A 19,476-nucleotide genomic window follows, 5' to 3' on the forward strand; every position below is an offset into this window, starting at 1 on the left:
CTGCTGACTGCAGAAGCAAAGACTGCCAGGATTTGTACTGCTCAAAAGCAACTTTTCTCAGAAAATTTCTGGGTCTATGCATTGGATTACATGCATGAATTATGTGCACGAATTCCCTTGTTACAAGGGAATCTGCAAACCTTTGAGAAGAAGAAAACAGCATTTGAGGGAGGCAACAGTGACACTAACAATTTCAAAAAGGAAGACTTCTAAGAGTGGCGCATCCATCCTGCTCTTCATAACTTCCAACAGGCTGGTTTTTCATTCTAGCCTGACCTTTAGTGTTGACCATTCTTGTTTGACAACCCTTTGGATGGTTTGTTTTTACAAAATATCAGGTCTGTAAATCACCATACTTTTCAAAGTGAAAACAAAGTATTCTTCGTCAAGAGGCCGTTTCTAGTACTTCAGTTTTAGGAATCAAATTAATCCACCTGACATGTTATATCTAGGCTTTGCAACTATCTCCATAGCACTTCTGTGCAAAACTATTCAAAAGAGAGACTTGGTTACCACTTTTCACTTCTGTCATCATTAAGTCAGCAGGAAGAACTGGTTATACCAAATTAAAAAAAAATATAATGACGACAAATGCAAGACCTGTACTTCCTGATGACAAGCATTTGGAACATGTTTTTTTTTTTTTCCCTTTAACTAGAAAAAGTAAGCATTACCTTTTGTTGTAATGCTTAGAATTTCTGAGTTTTATGAAGTTTTTAGAATACAGAGATATCCCTTTAAAAAGGGATTCTAAATCCTAAATCATCATCAGTGTGTAAGTATAAATTTAAATATATAGTAAAGAATTTTTCCCCACTTGATTTTAGCCATACAGATGTTTGAATACATCTGAGTTTACGATAAGGTTATTCAGTATTACCATTCCCCATTGTAGAACTACCAACTCATACCTTCTAAAGAACAACTGATTAGCCTACCTTCAAAGACATCTGTCATTTTGCAGATGTGAGCAAAGTTAGCTCCATTTGCCCATGTATACACAACATCCATTAGGTTGGGTCTGAAAGAATTCAAGTAATTTTCTTCATCAGTTTCCAGTTTTGCTTCTGCTGACACCTTGGCGATTCTTTTTGCACACTCCTTTAAAAGAAAGTATTTTGTATTTATATTACCCTTAACCAGAGTAAGAATTAAAGTGACAAAAAGACATGCACATTATTAGGTACTGCGTTACAGGATGAAGTTTTCTTTTTTGTGTGAAATTACTCAGAAATAATCAGAAAGTAAACCACTGTTTACATGAAGTCTGCCTACACTAAGAATCTACAGTGTAGCAAGCAAGCTTTATAAAACTTTTAGAGGCATGTTCTAAATTAGCATAAAGATTTCTTGCAAACCATATAACGTATTATTAATTACACGTTGCAAAATCACATGCAGTACCAGCTGAATTCACTGATGATGCAAAATTAGGTCTTTACACTTATACATTATTAATGAGCTTTGCTTGTGTTAACTAACGCTGAGCTCAGACAGATTTCTAATTACCTGCATTTGCCGAAGTGGTCCTGCCAACTGTTCAGTCAATTTTGGCATTTCACTGGACTGAAAAAGAAGATATTAAACAATCTCAAGTGCTCCCATACTTGATTATGTATATATATACCAAATTAAATGCAAAAGCAGAAGTTCAATGCATGATACTGCCACTCTACATTATTCCAATAAATTCTCAAACGTATTTAGTGCCAAATATTAAATTACTGAATTCCCCAAATGTTTGTTCCTCAAACTCGATCAGAAAACAAAATCTTTCTGTATAGTATACCAACATTATGAAAAGCAACACCTGCTTTCTGGATACTTTCAAAAGTCCCTCTATTTAGCTGCATCATAGTTTTGTACTGACAAATGAACTGCCATTAACTACTTTGACAGTTACAAGCTTTTCTTTAAGAATACAAAATGTTTTTAATAACTTAAGCATCAGTGGCAATATATGAAAATATGGCTCTTCAAAATACAGGAATATCTTAATGCCCTAGCTGTTTAGACTCAAGTACTATTGTTGAGTGAATCCCAATATTCTAATTAACAATGGCTTACCTTGGTTTCCCTTCTAATAACAAAGTGAATGCATTAGCATCTGCTGCTAGTGGTTTTTTCCATATTTAGAATTAACCTGAGTGACACATCTTGCTACCTACTTGCAAAAATATTTCATATGGAAGTTTATTTTTACTAATTTTCTGGGGTGATACTAACCTTCTATACAGCTTGCAGGTGGAAAACAGTAACATCTGGTATTAAATGCCCATGCTGATTTTAATGGTCTGATTTTAACAGCCTTCTGGGCATCAATTCCATATTGTACTGCCATTTCAATCAATGGTCAAGGGTACTGACCATGTAACATAACACAGACATGTCTGAGGATTAAATATATGCTCATCCCAGAGTGCAGGGTGCAGTTATTGCTGAGCATCTTCCTGAGATAATCATTCTACATATTCAGTTATAAGGAGGGGTGTGTGTATTAATAGCAGCACATGCTGACAATCTATTGATATTGCTTCATTGCCGGAGGAAGACTGCAATTTAGCACAACCTTTGGAGTGTTTCTCTTGAGGAAAGAGACTTGAGCATTGAAGCTGAAATGTTTTTGCTAAGTTCAATAGGAGTTCATGTCAAACATCTTAGGAAGCGATCAAAAATGTGCAATGGCTCATACTACTATGACCAATTTCTGCAATTGAATTAAAAACAGTATTGTTAGAAGACAGGAATGTCTAGAGCTCTTGAATTGAAGAAGTAACTCACATTCTCTTGAAACACGAAACAGCTGAGTAGTGCAGTTGCCTGCTCTGCAGACAAATCATTGAAGAGACCATTGAACATCATTTCCGTCAGGAGTAGTTCATCAGCACTAAAATAAAAAGAATGAAGCTTAGGGGAAAGACTTACTGATATGTAATTTTTAAATTAAGAACTATTAACCTGTTTTCTGAAGAAACTGGATATGGATTAGAAAACCAGCATCTTAATTTTACTGTCAGGACACAAAATACACACACACACAAACAAGTGTATTAGCTTCTTAAGTGGAATGCTCATGATTAAGAGACTGCAACAGTATTTTAAAGAAACTAAAAGCACTTACTGGACTACAATAAAACTCTTATGACAGATCATATGTGTTAGTATGAATAGCTGAGTTAGTCAGTTTCTATCAGACAGAATATCAAGAGATCAGAAAGAACCAGGGAGTTAGGTAGCTTCAGAAAAGGACTAAAATTAGTACTGTTGCTGCTTAGAAAAAATTCAACTAGGTATTTCCAAAATACTGAAGAAAGGAACAAACTTGCTTCAATTTACTTGAAGAATAAAGACGTAATCATGAATTATAAAAGTAACTACATGATGCAGATACAAAACATACTTATTTGCATAAAACACCTCTATTTTTGGGGTAATCCAAAAAAATGCACAGGATGGGGGAAAAACAACATATGATTTTTTTAAAAAAAGAGATGTGTAACTCAAACAGTTCCAGACAGAAAGGAAGTAGATAAAACTCAGATTCAGCTTCCCTACTTGCTATCAGATTTTGCAAGGCAATTAGCCATCAAATAAACTTACCTGTAAGCAAGGAGTACAGCAGTCACTGTGACTTTTAAAAATACAAAATCCTATCAAAATCTGAGTTACGCTGTAAGATATTAAAGTCTGATTCCTGATTTTTTTCACCTTTTTCAATATATACATACCTGATAAATGTATTACAGTAAAATGCATCACTTCACAGATTCCTATGGAAGCAATTTCACTCTACTGCAAACCTGTCAGTGACTTGGTAACTGCTGACAATCATTGCTACACTCATTTCTGAGTGATTGTACCAACAGTCCTGGTTCAATGTCAACCACAGAAATCAAGACCTTCCCCTCATGCAATGTACAACATTACATGAAAACACATGCTATTACCCAACTCAGGCACAAAAACAGCCTATTGTCTTGCCATTTTCATGTCTACATTTTAATTTTAAAACCTGCTGTATTTTGTCCTTAAGTTGCTACTTTACTTATGAAGTAAGTATTGCCATTGCAATACTTGAATCAGCATATTACCTTTATTACACAGAACAGAGTCTCTAAAGACCCCTTTTCTAATTTTCTCAAAACTTTAAAATATAAGTATAATGTACTAATTTTAGCAAGGACAATAATGTGTATATACACGACAATGAACAGTTTCCACAGAAGCTAGTTACCTGCTGATTTCACAAGCAACCCGTCCTTTCATCTCAATAACATCTGAGGATGTGGCAAACCCCAGTCTTCTTAACACACGCTTGCGGCATTTGAGTTCATCCATTTGCAGGACAGTTCTGGCTTTCTTCAATTCTCGCTTTGCTACTTTAATATCCATAGCAATCTGGGGGGCCAGAAGAAGAGGAATTACACCTTGCTGGTTTAACAGATGCAACTGTTTGAAAGACATTGTTTAATTTACATAAAGGCCTCAGAACAATGGTATATGAACATACTACTTCACGAGTTGACTTGCCTAAGAATTCTAAGAGGAAGGTTTAAAACTGATTTTATAATAATAGTTTAAAAAATCAGCTCCATTTACCTACTGAAATCTCTGGTAAGCTTGGGAAGTTAAGATATTTACCCACAGTGGGAAACAAACCAAATCAGTCCACACTAAATGACAAAAAATTCTCTGTTGAGAAGTGAGCGCTCATCTTCTAAGACCTCAGCTAACCAATTATTCAATGAAATGTAAGCCAAAGGCATAATTTTCTGCTATTAGAACTTCTCCAGTGGCTTGCAGTTCATTGCAGTCACCATCTACATCCTTACAGCAGACACCCTCACAAAAAGCTGCTCAGTCCATCAGGTCTTACCACATGCAACTCTTTGCTGCCCATTCCAGAACCACCTCACTTCTGCAAAGTGGCTCCTAGAGAACCTGCTTTCTCAAGCAGCAGAAAAATATGAGAGCTGGTTTTATGCATACCTGATCTCAGCCTAAGACAGTACAACTCTATACAAAACAAGTAATTGCTTCCAGGCCGAGAGTCAGCTCAGGAAGCAGCAGCACAATGATTTCTCTGGTACACTCCTCAAGCTAATAAGCCCCATCAATTCAACTTAGGTTTGCACAAATGTATTAAAAACTATCAATTAAAATTATCTATGAAGACTTTTCCTACACTGCATTGTGCTATGTCTAATCAATGAAAAAGACCCCTGTAACCTTCTTATTCCTGAAAATTTCCTCTGAAGCTTTCTTTTCAGACATATATCTGTACCAAGGAAGGGCATACCACCAACTCAGCCATTTTGTTAGTGAGATTGAGTAAATTTAAAATAATTGATTTGGGATTTGCAAATAAAAAGAAAAGGAAGTAGAAAGACAACCTCCCTCCCCACTCTGCAGCTAAACACGAAATAATTTGGTTTGTATCTTTACCTGTGCTTTTTTTTCACAAAGTTTGTATATGGCTTCCAAGTTTGGATCGTTGTGAAGAGGATGTGAATACATCCTATGCTCAAATGCCTCTATTTTTTGGATTACTTTTTTCAACCCTTGATCCTTGATGCCCATGTCATCAATAGGATCTAGTAAGGGCACTCCATCAGGAAAACGTTTCTGTACCTCCTAAAATGATGAAAAAGGGTTTAAGATAAGTAACAGTAAAACAAGCCGTAATGTAAGTTATATGGTGTTTCAAGAGTTTTCAAGATCTGTTTGAAATTACTTGACAAGGAAAAACAATTGACATTGCAGCTGCCAACCCCTTTAAAAGAATAAGGGTGAAGGTGTGACAGAAACTTTACATGAATTTCTTTGCAACAAGTTGCCTTGGGTTTAAGAGTACCTCACTAAGCAGAGCAGAGTACTTACACAGCCTAGTGGAACTTACCTGTACAGATTTTAACACACTTAGCCTGTTATCAATAGGCCTCAGGTCTTTTGGTATGTAGAGGCGGACACTGCTGATAGCTGAGACAAGATGCACCAAAACAGGAACAACCTATCAAAGAGAGTGTAGTAACTCATAAATCAGTAAAAAATATACCTCTTATTACTGGTCCATAGCAAAACCTTTTCAAGGGAAAAGGAAAACTTAGTGCTCAAGAACACAGTAGTGGGTAAAGGAACATCAGAAAGCAGAAAAATGCGGCTAATGACCTAAAGTATTCATAAAGAAGAAAAGTAATTGTCCAAATGGGAAAATTCTGAATGCAGTTACATCTGGAGAAAGACTACAACTGAAAACAAAACAACAGCTTTTCTATTACTTTGCATCTTGTTGGAATACCTCTTCTGATCCAAACCAGACCTATTATAGTCATATACTTAACAAAGAATGCTACTAGCAGAGAACATCAAGACAGAAAATACATCTTCCTAAGTATGAAAACCATCATGACACCATGAAGAATCACTACTGCATTAAACTCCAAGGTTGAAATGGAGTTTCTGAGAACAAACCTGCAGACAAATTACAAGGCAGTGTAACTGTTTGTCTTGATATAGGGTTTCAATTTGAAAATTTTAAATAGTGCAAATATTTTCACTAAAAAAAAAAATTCAATTTATTTTTAGAATGAGAGTTTTGCAAAGCTGTCTAGAGAGGTGGTGGAGTCACCTTCCCAGGAAGGGTTCAAGAAACAACTGGATGTGGCACATTGTGCTATGATGGAAGTGATAAGATGGTGTTCAAGGGTTGGACTAAATGATCTTGAAAATCTTTTCCAGTCTTAATAATTTTCATAAATAAAAAGGAATTCTGCTCCAGAGACAAGATACTGCTAAAAAAAAGCATCTGTCAAACGGTACTACTAAAAATGTATTACTTTAATTTATTAAGAAAGCAGAGTTAGGTATACAGATTCTTTCTCTTCCTTAAATGCATCAGTCCCTCTTTTTACCAGAGTGTGCAAATGGTTTGGAAATGAAGATTTGGGAAAGTTTATAAGGAACTAGTGAGAATAAAAACATGTAACAAACCTGCATCTCTCCTCTCTCATCAGGTCTGGCTGGCCTTGCAGACTCAGTAGCAGAATTTTTCAAACTGTCTTTGCTGCAGTGCAGGAGCACTTCGACTACATACAATGGGTCCAATTCACCAGAATTTGGCTGTTGAGGGTACAGAAAAAGAGCAGGTCTGTAAGTTACTTTAAAATACAAACAGGAATGAATGAAAAACATGAAAAAAATGATTAGAATATCCCCCCCCACAGAAAAACACACTTGAAAAAATTGCCCTCCTCCATACTCCCTTGCCAGAATAGCCTAAAGTCTGCTTGAAGTTTCAGCTGCGTCTGTGTTTTCTTCTGTATGTAGCTCATTTGAAGTAAGTCAGTATGTTTTAAAACTGTAATGCGTATTTGCATCATGCTAGCAGTACTGAACTTTGCATTTGGAAAAAAAAAAAAAAAAACACCAAAATTTAGGGGATGTCTTTCATTTGCAGGTTTGCAGGTTCAAGTTTTCATGCACAACAAAGACCACAGAAAAATCTTTCAAGCATAACAGCTTGTGTCTGTGGCAAGCAGAAAGCTGCGTCTTGCGGGGTGCATCTTTACACAACCCAAAATGTATCCATAACATCTGACCTTCATTTAAAGAACACAAACATGTAGATGTGGTGATTAAAGACTACTGTTCACAAGGCCATAACCTTTTTTACACACTGCTTTAAAAAAGACTGGCAATAGTTATGTGGATCAACATGCACTAGGGTTGCTCAAATACACTCCTACTATAAACAAGTATTTTCAGGACTTTGAACAGAACTAAGTTATAGGCCTAACACAAAAGGCAGACATCACCTTTTAAAATACCATGTGTAAACTTTTTGCTTCCAAATACAAGAGGAAAAGAAAACATTATTTTCAAAATCCCACCTTAACTCAGTTCATTTTTACTGGGCAATATTTTTCATCACAAATCTACAACATACTATTTTATTTCACTGCATGCCAGCTAGCATTTTTAAGATATTCTCAGAAGTGCTATGAGAAAGTGCCATCATAAACTAAGGAGGAAAACAGGGCTATCCTGTTGTACAAGCTAAATTATTTCTTCAAGAAATGCCAATTACTTGCTGAGGAAGAAGAAACTGTTCCATTGAGTTATATCCTACATTTGCAGAAAGCACTCACAGCAATGTAGGAGATCCAAACCACTGCCAGTCTCTGAATTACAATTTTAAAACACCCACATGTACCAGATCAGTATCCAGCCAAAGCCAGGGAAGGCACTGCTGACTTGAATGAAGTAGAGACTAAACTCACAGCTGCACAAATTTGCTACAGAAAATACTAGAATTAGAGATGTCTACATAATGTCTAAAAAGAGAGGAAAAAAATATTTCTACCTGTGATTGTATTGTAAACTTACTAGTAAAGCAGGATTATAAAAATCATAAACATCTGCTGCTAATATTACTCTCCTTAAGTTTACATACACCAACTTTTTTTTAGAAAATGCTGACTAGATGTGAGTCAATCTACAACTGCTTTTTTTTAACGTGTACTGTTTCCTTCCATGCATTTCTTATAACAGTATAAGTACTAAAAACCACTACACCCTAGAACAGCAATGGACATGTTTCTATATGCAAGAATAAAAGGAGACTAGAACCCTTACTTGTTAGCCACAGACTTCTCTGTAATATCAAGTTCAAATGATTCTTTAATTCATGCTGCATCAATTCACAAGACAAAATTAAACTCTTTTGAGCAGAGTACTGAAGAATTATTTGAATTCTTAGGATTTTAGATTTGCCCTGAAACAGCTCTCTTACTTCAAGTGTTTGGAAACAAACCAAAATAAGAAAGATGATCGTGCCCCAGAACCAAGAAGGGTAGAAAAAATAACAAATTCAGAGTCCCAGATAAGTAATATCAAACTTATGGAAAATTCAATGACCATGACACAGCACTAAAAGAGATGTTTATGTAGTAAATATTATAAATATAAAAAGGATTATAATAATCTAAACAGGGAAGATAGAACTGCAGCATCGCAAATTTTGGTATCAATTTTTAAGAGACAAAAATTTCATGTCTAGAATCAGGGATGAAATAATACCATCAACAGCACAACAGTAGCATTAGCTTACTGCTGGCACAATCCAGTGGAAATAAAATTTCTCACTCAAAAACTGTTATGGGGTTTTATAAATTCCAAAGGACATAGTTATTGTGTTGCCTACTATAATGCAGAATATATAGCAAGCATCCCTGCTTGAGACAAATTCTATTCTGAACAACAGTAGACAGGAAAGTGCTGTTTGTATTGACAGTTTCATGGAACACTGATTTGTCTAATCATATTGGAAAAGCAGCTACATAAAATTAATAATAAACATAATTGACATAGCTCATGCATTTGCTTTTACAGTGCAAAGAACAAGGAGTATTATGTGAAATACAGACATACTTTAACCTGAAATTCATCATTAATTGTACAGATTTCTCATTTAAAAAAGGATTTAGGAACTATGATATAGCAAAGCAAATTTTGCAACTAAACTAGCAATACAGTCTGAATTCAACATAATCCCTAAAAGTAAACCCAAAGAACTGTCCTGCTTAGAAGTGGATGAAGGTCTAAAGATACAGCATAAGTAATATCTTTCTGGTACTAAATAAGTATACTTGTATACTTTAATTAGTAATGGGGAATGACATCTGTGTCTGTGGACAAAAATGCATTGAGCAGACACTAAAATGGGTAAACAATAATTTCTTCAAGTAATTTGTTTTGCCTCTGCCCACAGAAACTAGTTTTTTCATACTGACTTTAAAAGTTACATAGCTTTAAGTTTGTTCCTTAATTTCCAGCACCTATTGTCATTCTTTCCATCCACACACTCAGAAGGAAAAATTCAATCCAGCTGCTAGAACAACTTAATGAAAAAAGCACTGCTGGAGTCACATCCAACTCTTGCAAAACAGTCCATAATTTCAAAGCTAATATTCAAGCCCAAAGGTTTATATAACAGTGAGACAGGCCAGATAGGGAAGGCAAATATATATGTGAATAAAATATGACACAGATAGAAGAAATGCCTCCAAGTGACACAGAAGTTGGCAATTTCACAGAGAAACCTGGGACTAGGGGACAATCGGGTTTATTGCTGTGTGTCTCTATGAGAAAAGCAATCCACAACCAAAGGTTTAAGCAACAGCAGTAATGGCCCAGTTTTTCAACTTGAAAAAAGAAAGAAATATGACTTTCAAAAGGAAGATGGAAAACAAAACAGAATCTCTTTTAATAAGTTCTGTATGAACACATTTTTCTCTCATTTCCTCTTTAGTGAATATATATTAGAAAAGCACCAAAAGGTGCCACAATAAACCACCAGAACTTAACAGATACAACTTTGCATTTAGACCTAGCAAATAAAGCCAAAGCGCTGCTAAAATTACAGCCAAAATGCTATCACAGAAGAATATGGTTGTAACTTAGGTTTTCATTTACAGAGCTGAGTAGCTGGTCAAAACATTTTTGAAAGGGAGACCCACATATCATCTAAGGGTTACACAGAGATCAACTATGAAAATGCATTTCTGAAAGTCTGGCTTCTATTGCATCACTGCCCTCTGTCTTTTCTTCCAAATGTCCTCAGATCTATTTCTATTGTTTTGCTCTCTTTGTATTTTAATTTTCCAACTCTATGGCAATGTCTCAGAGGACAAGCAATTCCCTGTCTCATGTTCTAATTTAGGACTCAAAGCATAGTTTGCCAGTTTAAGATAACCTTCTTCATAGAGCTAAATGTCAGTCTCCCACTGTTCTCAGCCTTCTCTTAGGGCTTCTGTAGATTTTTTGAGAGAAAACATTGAAGTATCTTTCTCATGAACAGCTTAAATTAGCACTGGCAATGTTTCGGAAACAACTTAGTTTGAAACATTTTCAGTGCTATGTACAAGCAAGCACTTCTTCCACAAATATATTAGAAGTTAAAAAATTGAACACCAGACTTGGAGTTTTCTTCATCCTCTATAGCTTTATTTCTTTACACTTTCACTTCAGGAAGTTTGGAGCTTTTTGTAAATTTGGGGAAAAAGGAAATTTTTTTGCCTTTGAGAACGATAAATAAATAGGAGTTTTATCTTATTTTCAGAAAAACAGTCAGTTATATATTTTGGTAATGGAGAGAATGTGTATTTTACCTTAACATTTGATTTCTTAGAGAAATTAACAACCACTCCCCATCCATAGTCATCACCTTCATTCTTCACCTGGAAATATTACAAGATGTTATAACGTAACATATATAACAACATCCTAGCAAGCACAACATTTTATATTTTTGATATTTACAACAACAGTCATGGACTATTATTCATCATGAAAACAGTATTTATTTTAATGCATTATTGAATGCTTAGCAAAGTAACTCAAGTCAAAATTGGTGCTTAGCGTGACATATTTATTTTTCAAGACGGTAAACTGCCAGACACAAATGAACCTTGCAGATTTCATAAATAGGTAGAAATGAAAAACGAAACAAAAGAAAAATCAAATTACCTTTATCAGTCTTCCTGGCTGTAGAAAGGGCAAGCAGTACTTTGGTTTGTGAATATACTCTTCAATATCTTTACCCAGTTTTGCAAGCTGCTGGCGGATCCTGTAGTATATCACCACATTTTCTTCATTGGGAATTACAATTTTGTTGTACTGTGCTTCCAAATTATTGACTCCTATAATGAAAAGGAAAATCTCATGAAAGTTAATAGCTGCACACAGATTGAAGAATCAGTGTTTCACTTTCAGATCTCCATGACTAATATTTTGTGACCACTTCTAGTACTAATTTTTTACTTATACTAACCCATTCTCTGGAAAGCTAGAAATCTGTAAATTTGTCCACTGAATTAAATATCACTGTTATTTTCTTAAAATAAACAAGCTTGAGAAACTGGAAAAGGCAGGCACCCAATTATCCAGGAATAACTGATCTAGGTTTGCACAGAAGCCACATTAAAACTTGCAATGATTTTGTAGAAAGGTCTACCACTGCTCTTTATCCCCTCCCACAAAAATAAGATTGATCAAAGATATCTTCTAAAAAGATATGTTTCAACAAGAGGAAAGTTGTTAGAAGACGGTCCTCCTAACTTGTTTTAGGCTCTGATTTATCAGTTGAAAATCAGTATTTTCTTCCTCCAATATTTTTATGCCTTGTTTAAGCAAATCAGTTTTTATTCTAAAGATTATGATTCATTCTCTTATTCTGATATTATCACCAGCAAACAAAAAGTAAGAACAGATTATAAAAAAATCTTTTTTTCCTCTCTACCAACTCATCCTCTTACATGCTGTTTTTGAAGGCTCTTAAGTGGCCTGGAAGTCCCACTTCACTGGGACTTGAGAGACAACTCAGGGAAGCACTCCTTATTTTTATCTGCCAATTTTTAAAAGAAATAAGCCATCCATTCATACCCATGGCATATTTTCTTCCTTAGTCTAAGTAGCCAATTCTCTCCTTTGTGTTTTTAATTGCAGCTGAAGGGATTTCAAAATTCTAATGCCCAGTATGGTGCCTAAACTGAAACTGTCCAAGAACTATGAAAAATGTTCTTCAGCTCCATTTTTCTATTTAAACATCAATGCTGGAATGACAGAATAAAGATCTCGGCATGCCAACTGGAAGAGGGAAATAAATACTGTATTTAACTACTACTATACTGCAAACTAACTGAAAGATAACTGAAACCCTCCCTCTGCATGGCTATCAAAGCTACATGCACACTCTCTCTCTTAACATTCAATTAACGAATGAACAGATAAACTGCTCAATAATCATAATTACCTCTCACATTCTTAAGATTCTCCTGGATTAAGTTTTGAAAGACTCATTCTCAAACACTGGATGAAATTTCCAGACACTGACTTTGGCTCATGAAAACTCACTATTCAAGGATTATAGGTCAAAATGTACTTCTCAGTGGAGTGAAATTAAAGTCCCAGATCTCTTGGAATTTTTCTCTGTATTATAATCAAGTATTTCTCACCTACAGTACTCTGAATGCAGTGCACTTAAGTTCTTTTTACAGCTTGTACTGAGATAGGGAAGAAAATCTTTCACCTTTTCCTAAGACTTTTTTTCCCTGTATCTCAAATGAGCCATGGGAAGTTTTAAATTGTTTTTCCTTCTTCCCACCCTACAGTTTAGCGATGTGACAACCATTCTTGTCTCATAGAGGAAAGCTCTCTTCATAAACTGATGGCACATATCAGTATAGGTCCTACGAACAAGAGGAAATTACTGAAACTATAACATGGCAACAAATGGTGCAGTGGCAACTGTTGGCAGGGAAGACAAAAACTGCACAGGTGAAAACTCCTAAGAGCATAATAAAGCATAATAAATATACCCAACTTTACCATGTATTATACCTACTCACATGAGAATATGCAGCAATACTTACTTTCCACTATTTCTGGGATAGTTCTGTAATGCTGGAACTGATAAAATGATTTTTCTAACATGTATTCAGGGTTAATTTCCTCCACTCGAAGTAAGTTCAATACCATGTTGTATGTCAGGTGGAAAGCACTGTTTAAGGGATCAGCTGAACCCTGAAAAAGATACAAGAACATTTTTAATTTGAAAAAAATATTAATTGTGGCTTATAAGAACACATTGGATAAATCATGCTGCAGTATTTCATATGAGGAGCTGCTTTGATGAATTGCACAATTTGTCTTAAATTTAGATTACATATTGCATAAAATCCTAAACAATTTTATTATGCTGAACATGTAAAAGTATTTGTACTGTATAGGTACTTATTATAAATTATATTTGAATGAAAAGGACAGGTAAAAAATTTAGACGTTTCCAGTAGTTTACACTTTGGATTCCATCATCTTAACTTGAAAGTAATAGTTACTTAGCTATTTAAAGGAATCCATTATTTTAACACTAAAAAACCACTTATTTGCAAATCTAAGATATACCGATTACATTGGTATCTAGGGAACTTTGTACAAAAATAGGCAATCTGCTAGTTCTTTAACTTGAATTATGTCTCATTATAAAATTAACGTAACTTGCAGGTAGCTTGAGAGAAGTTGTGAACTCTCCTCTGGACATGGTCCTGGGCACCCTGCTCTAGATGACCCTGACAGAGCCATGGCTTTGGAAAAGATGAACACCACAGCTCCCTTACGACCCCCATCATTCTGGGATTCTGGGAAGTTAATTTTTTTTTTTTTTTTTTACAATGCAGTATGTACAGATATTTTGATTAACATAAGAATAAAAGATGCTGAGAAAGCATTACAGGGAACCATTACCTTCTTTATACATTCTTATTTTTTAAGAATGTCTACTATTGTCCTCTGTCAAAAAGGACTACTGGACTAAGTAAATGCATCTTTGGTTCTGATTCATCATTGGCTGCTACTATGTTCTATCCAAGAGGGCAACCTTCTTATTATAAAAGAGCAAACATTTAATTGATATGGGCTAAAATAACCAGTTATTCAAAGAACAAACAAAACACTTGAACAGTGTCCAAAGAAGATCTAGAAGAGCTGAACACACAGCCTCTCCAAGTAAGGGCAAGCCTGAGAAACTGTCTCTCACTTAAATGTCAGCACAGAAGGCCACCTGCTGAAATCAGATGAGAGAGATCCAACACTTCTTAAGTACAGAACTGCCCAACTGCAGTGCATAACCTTTCATCCAAGTAGCACTAGTTTCAAAGGAACAGGTATAAGGCAGTCCTTCAGAAAGGATACAAGGGAAATTCAGGAGTTATGAAATACAAAATTAAAGCTTGTGTGCAACTAAAGCAGTGGAAAACAGAAGCACCAGACAGCTGGACAGAATACAGCAGAACAGCAACATAAACAGGCTTTTTATACAACCAAGATAGATCTTACAAATATTTCAGAGCTCTTTGAAGGTGTTAACAAGTATGTGGATTATCACACCTCCTTGATTCCTGAAACGCTTATGACAATACACTCACCTCCAACAATGTAACATAATTAAGTGATTGTTTAAATTATTTTTAAATCTAAACTCTTGTGAATTTCTAAACAGAAAACAAGTGCAATTTTGCTGTTTTGCAAAATAAAATTTCCCAGAGACTTAAAGAGGGCTGGACTTACAAGAAATGTAAAAAAGGCAAAGATAGAAAAATAGCAAGGTCTGATAAAAATTCTACTAGATGTCTGAAGCTATCCACGAAGAACAAATGACAAAGAATAAAATGGCAAGTGAAATCTAATCTGAAAGTATAATAAAAGACAATGGGCGACAGTTTGCAATGGTCTTGTACCTCTTATTCTCTTAAGACAATGTATATATGAAATATAAGAGATTTACTAAAACAAGAATTGCCACTTCAACAAGGCCTATGAGTAAATTTAGTTATGATTAAACATTTTAAATAAGAACTAAAATGTAACAAGAAAATAAGGATGTTTCAAGACATATTTTTCATGCAACAACATGATTGTTAAAGTTGCACATGTTCTATCAGACATTTTAGAAGCTAAGAAAGGCTGACACTAGAAAAAATGCAACTCTGCGCCTTTTGTAAGCTCAAAAATTGTTTTACCTAAATCTTTTATCGTCTTGCAACCAATTTATTTGCTTTTCTCTATGAGCAGATATTTCCTTGTCATACCGAAATTAAAAAATCACTGGGTATTAAAAAAAGTTAACTGATGATTTGTTTATATATGCAAATGTTGAAATTCAAACCCAGTGGTCTTCCAGATCAACCCAAGTGTACTAGACCTTAAATGACAATAATACAATGCATACATTTTTCTTTCAATTTTAAAGGTACTGTCAGGAATTCAGATCCTACATCCAGTTATGCACTGATATCAGAGTAAGAGACAGTTTGAATCCAAAACTCCTTCACATGTAAAAGATTTAGGAATACCGTAACCCCATTTGCTTTAAGTGAGACAGAGCTTTATGAGATGACCTTACAAATGCTAGAATCCTACTCACTGCCTCATTATTTTGCCTCAGAAAAGAACACATTTGTTACAGAAAAGCTTTCAGCATATGTTTATACTCTGAAAGTACCAGTATGAATACATGTAAAACAAGTTTTGGATAAATCATGTTCTAATGTTTTGCTTCCCATGACCACTTACTCAATCATTCTAGATTACATCTCTGAGTGGATCATAAGTTCACATCTATATTTTTACCTCAAAGGTTCTGCATCTCAGAGCAGAAGTACCTCTTAAAATCGACCATGAAATGTGTATTTAAAATAATACTGTCAGTTCTGAAATCACCACAGATGGGTGGCGAAATGAAATAACTGAAATGTCTCACTAATTACAACATTAACAGTGGAGCTGAGGTGCTCAAGTTTCTACAGATGCCTCTGGTTTGATATATCAAATAAAGATGACAGAACTTCTGATGCTGATGCTAAACAATACATAGCATAGCTTTTTTTTTTAGACCTGAAAAAAGGATTATATATGTACCAACCTCCTGTCCATTTTTCTAAATATATTACTTATTCTAGGAAAGATAAATTATCACTCCATAAAAAGCTTGCCTCTCTATACCAAAAAATGCCATTTAAAGAATGGCATTTACTGAAGAATGGCACAGCAATTATGCCAGTGTCAGCTAACAGTGGTCAGATTCTTTCCTACTGCAATGTCCACGGCTCTAGTCAGGCATCAGCTAAAGAAGCTGGAATACACTCACCAGCTGGCTATAGGCACTAGAGATCTGGCAAAAAGCTGCTGCATGACTGCTCTGATCACACAATGAAACAAATCCTCTTTCTGTTCCTGACATCTTGGAGGGAAAACCTTCACCGTGTGCTGGCAAGACTCACAAACTATTTCAAAAAATAGAACTGTGTCACACTCCCCCCTAAATGTGATCATTATGTGAGAAAACAAGGAACTTCATACAATTACAATATATACACAGAACACACCAAGAGAGACCAAACAATTCCTGCAGATTCACTTTAAACACCTTTTCTTAAAATCAGCAGAGTTCAAATAAGAAGGAGTGATTTAAAAACAAACAAAAAAAGCCAGCTATTTCAGAGATTACATAAGCCTTACTTGAAAGGTGATGTTTGAGCCAGCTGCTGATGTGGCAATTTTATTTTAAACACATGATCAGCATTTTACCATTTGAAAATATGATCATTCATTCTATTAAGACATAGCAGTTAAAACACGAACCCTGTTTTGGCAAAAATGGTGAATTTTTCCTGTTCCATCATCTCATAAACACATCTTTCTCCAAGTTTCAGAAACTCCTGTCTTCTCAGTGTTCTCTAAGCAATACATTTGAAATCAAGAGTTGTGAGAAGCTTATTTTATCTGAAAACTGAAACTGCTACTTCTTCAAATGAAATATGCTCTACTGTAGCTCTACTGTATTTCACCTTCAGCACAACCAGCAAGTTCTGCCTCATGCATTAGTCTTTACCTGCTACCCCAGGCTATCAGTAGACTCACACCTGACTGGGGGCAATCAGATGAAGCCCTTGCTTCATTTACTCAGCAGCAACATCCAAATTTTGCAGCTGCATTAGAAAACCTCATACCAAAATACAGTTGTTATGAGTAGCCCATCAGGCTTTTATGGCAAATGCTAAAGACAGCCATGATTACTGAAGAGACAGTGCTAACCTAAAGTCACCTGTCGGACACATAAGCTGCAGAGAAACAAGTAACAGGAGGGGAGGAAGATGGAATATATTACTGACAGGAAAATGGAAAAGGTAGGCTTTTCCTTCCTAACTTACTTTCAAAGAGTCTTCACAGGATAAAGTGTTCAACTATGCTGTATTTTGCTTATTGCCAAGATATAATAAGACATAAATCAGTTTTAACTTACATTTTCTCCATGATGGTTATATCTCCTCCTGAAACCCCTTTATCTGCTCAACACTTTTGTCACTGACTCCCAGATTGATTACTTTATTTACATAAAAATACTGTGAGGCATTTACTTCATCCTCTACCAAAGGGCCTTCTGTCAAAATACATCAACCTTCTCTTCAACAAGCTAGGCTGCACCATCATCTGCCTCAACATCTGTCTCTGAGGAAGCTTCACCTTTGTCTCCATTGAAAAAGCTCCACATTAGAGAAAGAACCACCAACCACTCAATGCAGAAGATCAAGTAAAAGCTTGACTTTATGAGAGCTGCAAAAAGAGTTGATGAGAAAGACTACCTTGAACAGGCATCAAGAAGTCACTTTCAAATATGCACTGCCTCCAAAACTTACTTCTGTTGAAGAATTATCATTCCAGTTCTCCAGCCTCCTTTTCTGCAAGTAATCCTGCCTCTCATTCCTTCATAGAGGACAGTCCCCCATACCTCAAAAATTTAACAAGACTGCAGCATGAGATTTTTTTTTCTGAATAATTTTTAGAAAGCAGATTTACTTTGCAAGCTTTTTCCATCCCTCTGGATGACAATTGCCTGGATACATGAGAACAGTCTGCATATATCAACTAAAGTTCTCAGAAATCAATGATCCCCTTTGAACATGCAACCCTTCTCATAAAATTTGAAGCTAACTTAACAGAAACACCCTTTCAAGTTTTCTGAGATTTGGGTTATTAGATGTATGCAAAAGAATGACTGGATAAAGCCGATAATGTTAAAAATCAGGAACATAATAATAAACAATTCACTACAAAAATAATTTAGTCAAAAGCTAAAACAAAATATGAGAATGTGAAAACTACAGCTGCTATACAGCATTCCCTGTTTAGCTGCCAATAATTTCAGAGTGAATCCTCTTCTTAACACAACCAAACAATCCAACAGGGGATTCCATACTGGTATAACCATTTCTTGCCTACTTAAAGAAAGATATAAGGATTGGGATGAAGAAGATCACTGTATGGAATTGATACAAACAGTATTTTTTCCTTTTTTTTTTTTTTTTTTTTTTTACTGTTAAGACTTGGAAGCTCTATCTAACCAGAGATGTGAGAGCTATCATTGCTGCATAATGGCATGTAGTGTTGAGCAAGACATACATTTCCTAAGAGTTACTCCTTCTGTTATCACTTACAGAAGGAGAAAAATATTTACATTTTTAAATTTGTTCCCATGAAGACAGAGGAACAAATTCTCCACATAACATTCTTGTTCTCTGGCCTGTCATGGGAACATCAAATGGCAAATACTGTCTGAAACGAATTAATTTGCAAAGCAAAATAAAGTATCTTTCACAATGATGAAATTAGATACAATATAGGACATAATTCACACCATTTTGGTCCAGTGGCAGTTTCATTTGCTTATCAATGTTTCCAGAAATAAATGGAATCAATGAGTTTCCAGAAAGGAAATAACAAAAACACTTTACAGAAAGAGCAAAAAACAGAACAAACTGGTAACAACTAAAAGATCTTTCCCTTTTTTTGTCATAAGGGGAAAATAGGTAGACTTAGACGTCTGTAACAGCCACCATCACAAATTTCTATTAAAACACTTAT

General features: G+C 35.2%; 1 protein-coding gene across 4 annotated transcripts in view; it reads right to left on the reverse strand.

The window, feature by feature from the left end:
- The window catches only part of MTREX (Mtr4 exosome RNA helicase), a 43,732-nt gene that overhangs the window by 4,440 nt on the left and 19,816 nt on the right, over positions 1 to 19,476 (reverse strand). For all 4 annotated transcript variants that reach the window (XR_011678970.1, XR_011678969.1, XR_011678968.1 and 1 more), the window contains exons 16-25: positions 13,431 to 13,581; positions 11,527 to 11,699; positions 11,169 to 11,237; positions 6,991 to 7,119; positions 5,900 to 6,010; positions 5,446 to 5,634; positions 4,235 to 4,398; positions 2,782 to 2,887; positions 1,510 to 1,566; positions 939 to 1,101 (exon numbers count right to left, since the gene is read on the reverse strand). Coding sequence is in view for 1 of the 4 variants with exons in the window: in XM_071425411.1 (XP_071281512.1) it covers positions 939 to 1,101; positions 1,510 to 1,566; positions 2,782 to 2,887; positions 4,235 to 4,398; positions 5,446 to 5,634; positions 5,900 to 6,010; positions 6,991 to 7,119; positions 11,169 to 11,237; positions 11,527 to 11,699; positions 13,431 to 13,581 (1,312 nt within the window). In the remaining 3 variants the exon portion in view is untranslated. The remainder of the gene's footprint in view (positions 1 to 938; positions 1,102 to 1,509; positions 1,567 to 2,781; positions 2,888 to 4,234; positions 4,399 to 5,445; positions 5,635 to 5,899; positions 6,011 to 6,990; positions 7,120 to 11,168; positions 11,238 to 11,526; positions 11,700 to 13,430; positions 13,582 to 19,476) is intronic.

This window comes from Agelaius tricolor, unplaced genomic scaffold (assembly GCF_023055355.1).
Source record: "Agelaius tricolor isolate 1412-34295 unplaced genomic scaffold, bAgeTri1.0.p SCAF_4, whole genome shotgun sequence".
In the NCBI taxonomy this organism is placed as follows: domain Eukaryota; kingdom Metazoa; phylum Chordata; class Aves; order Passeriformes; family Icteridae; genus Agelaius; species Agelaius tricolor.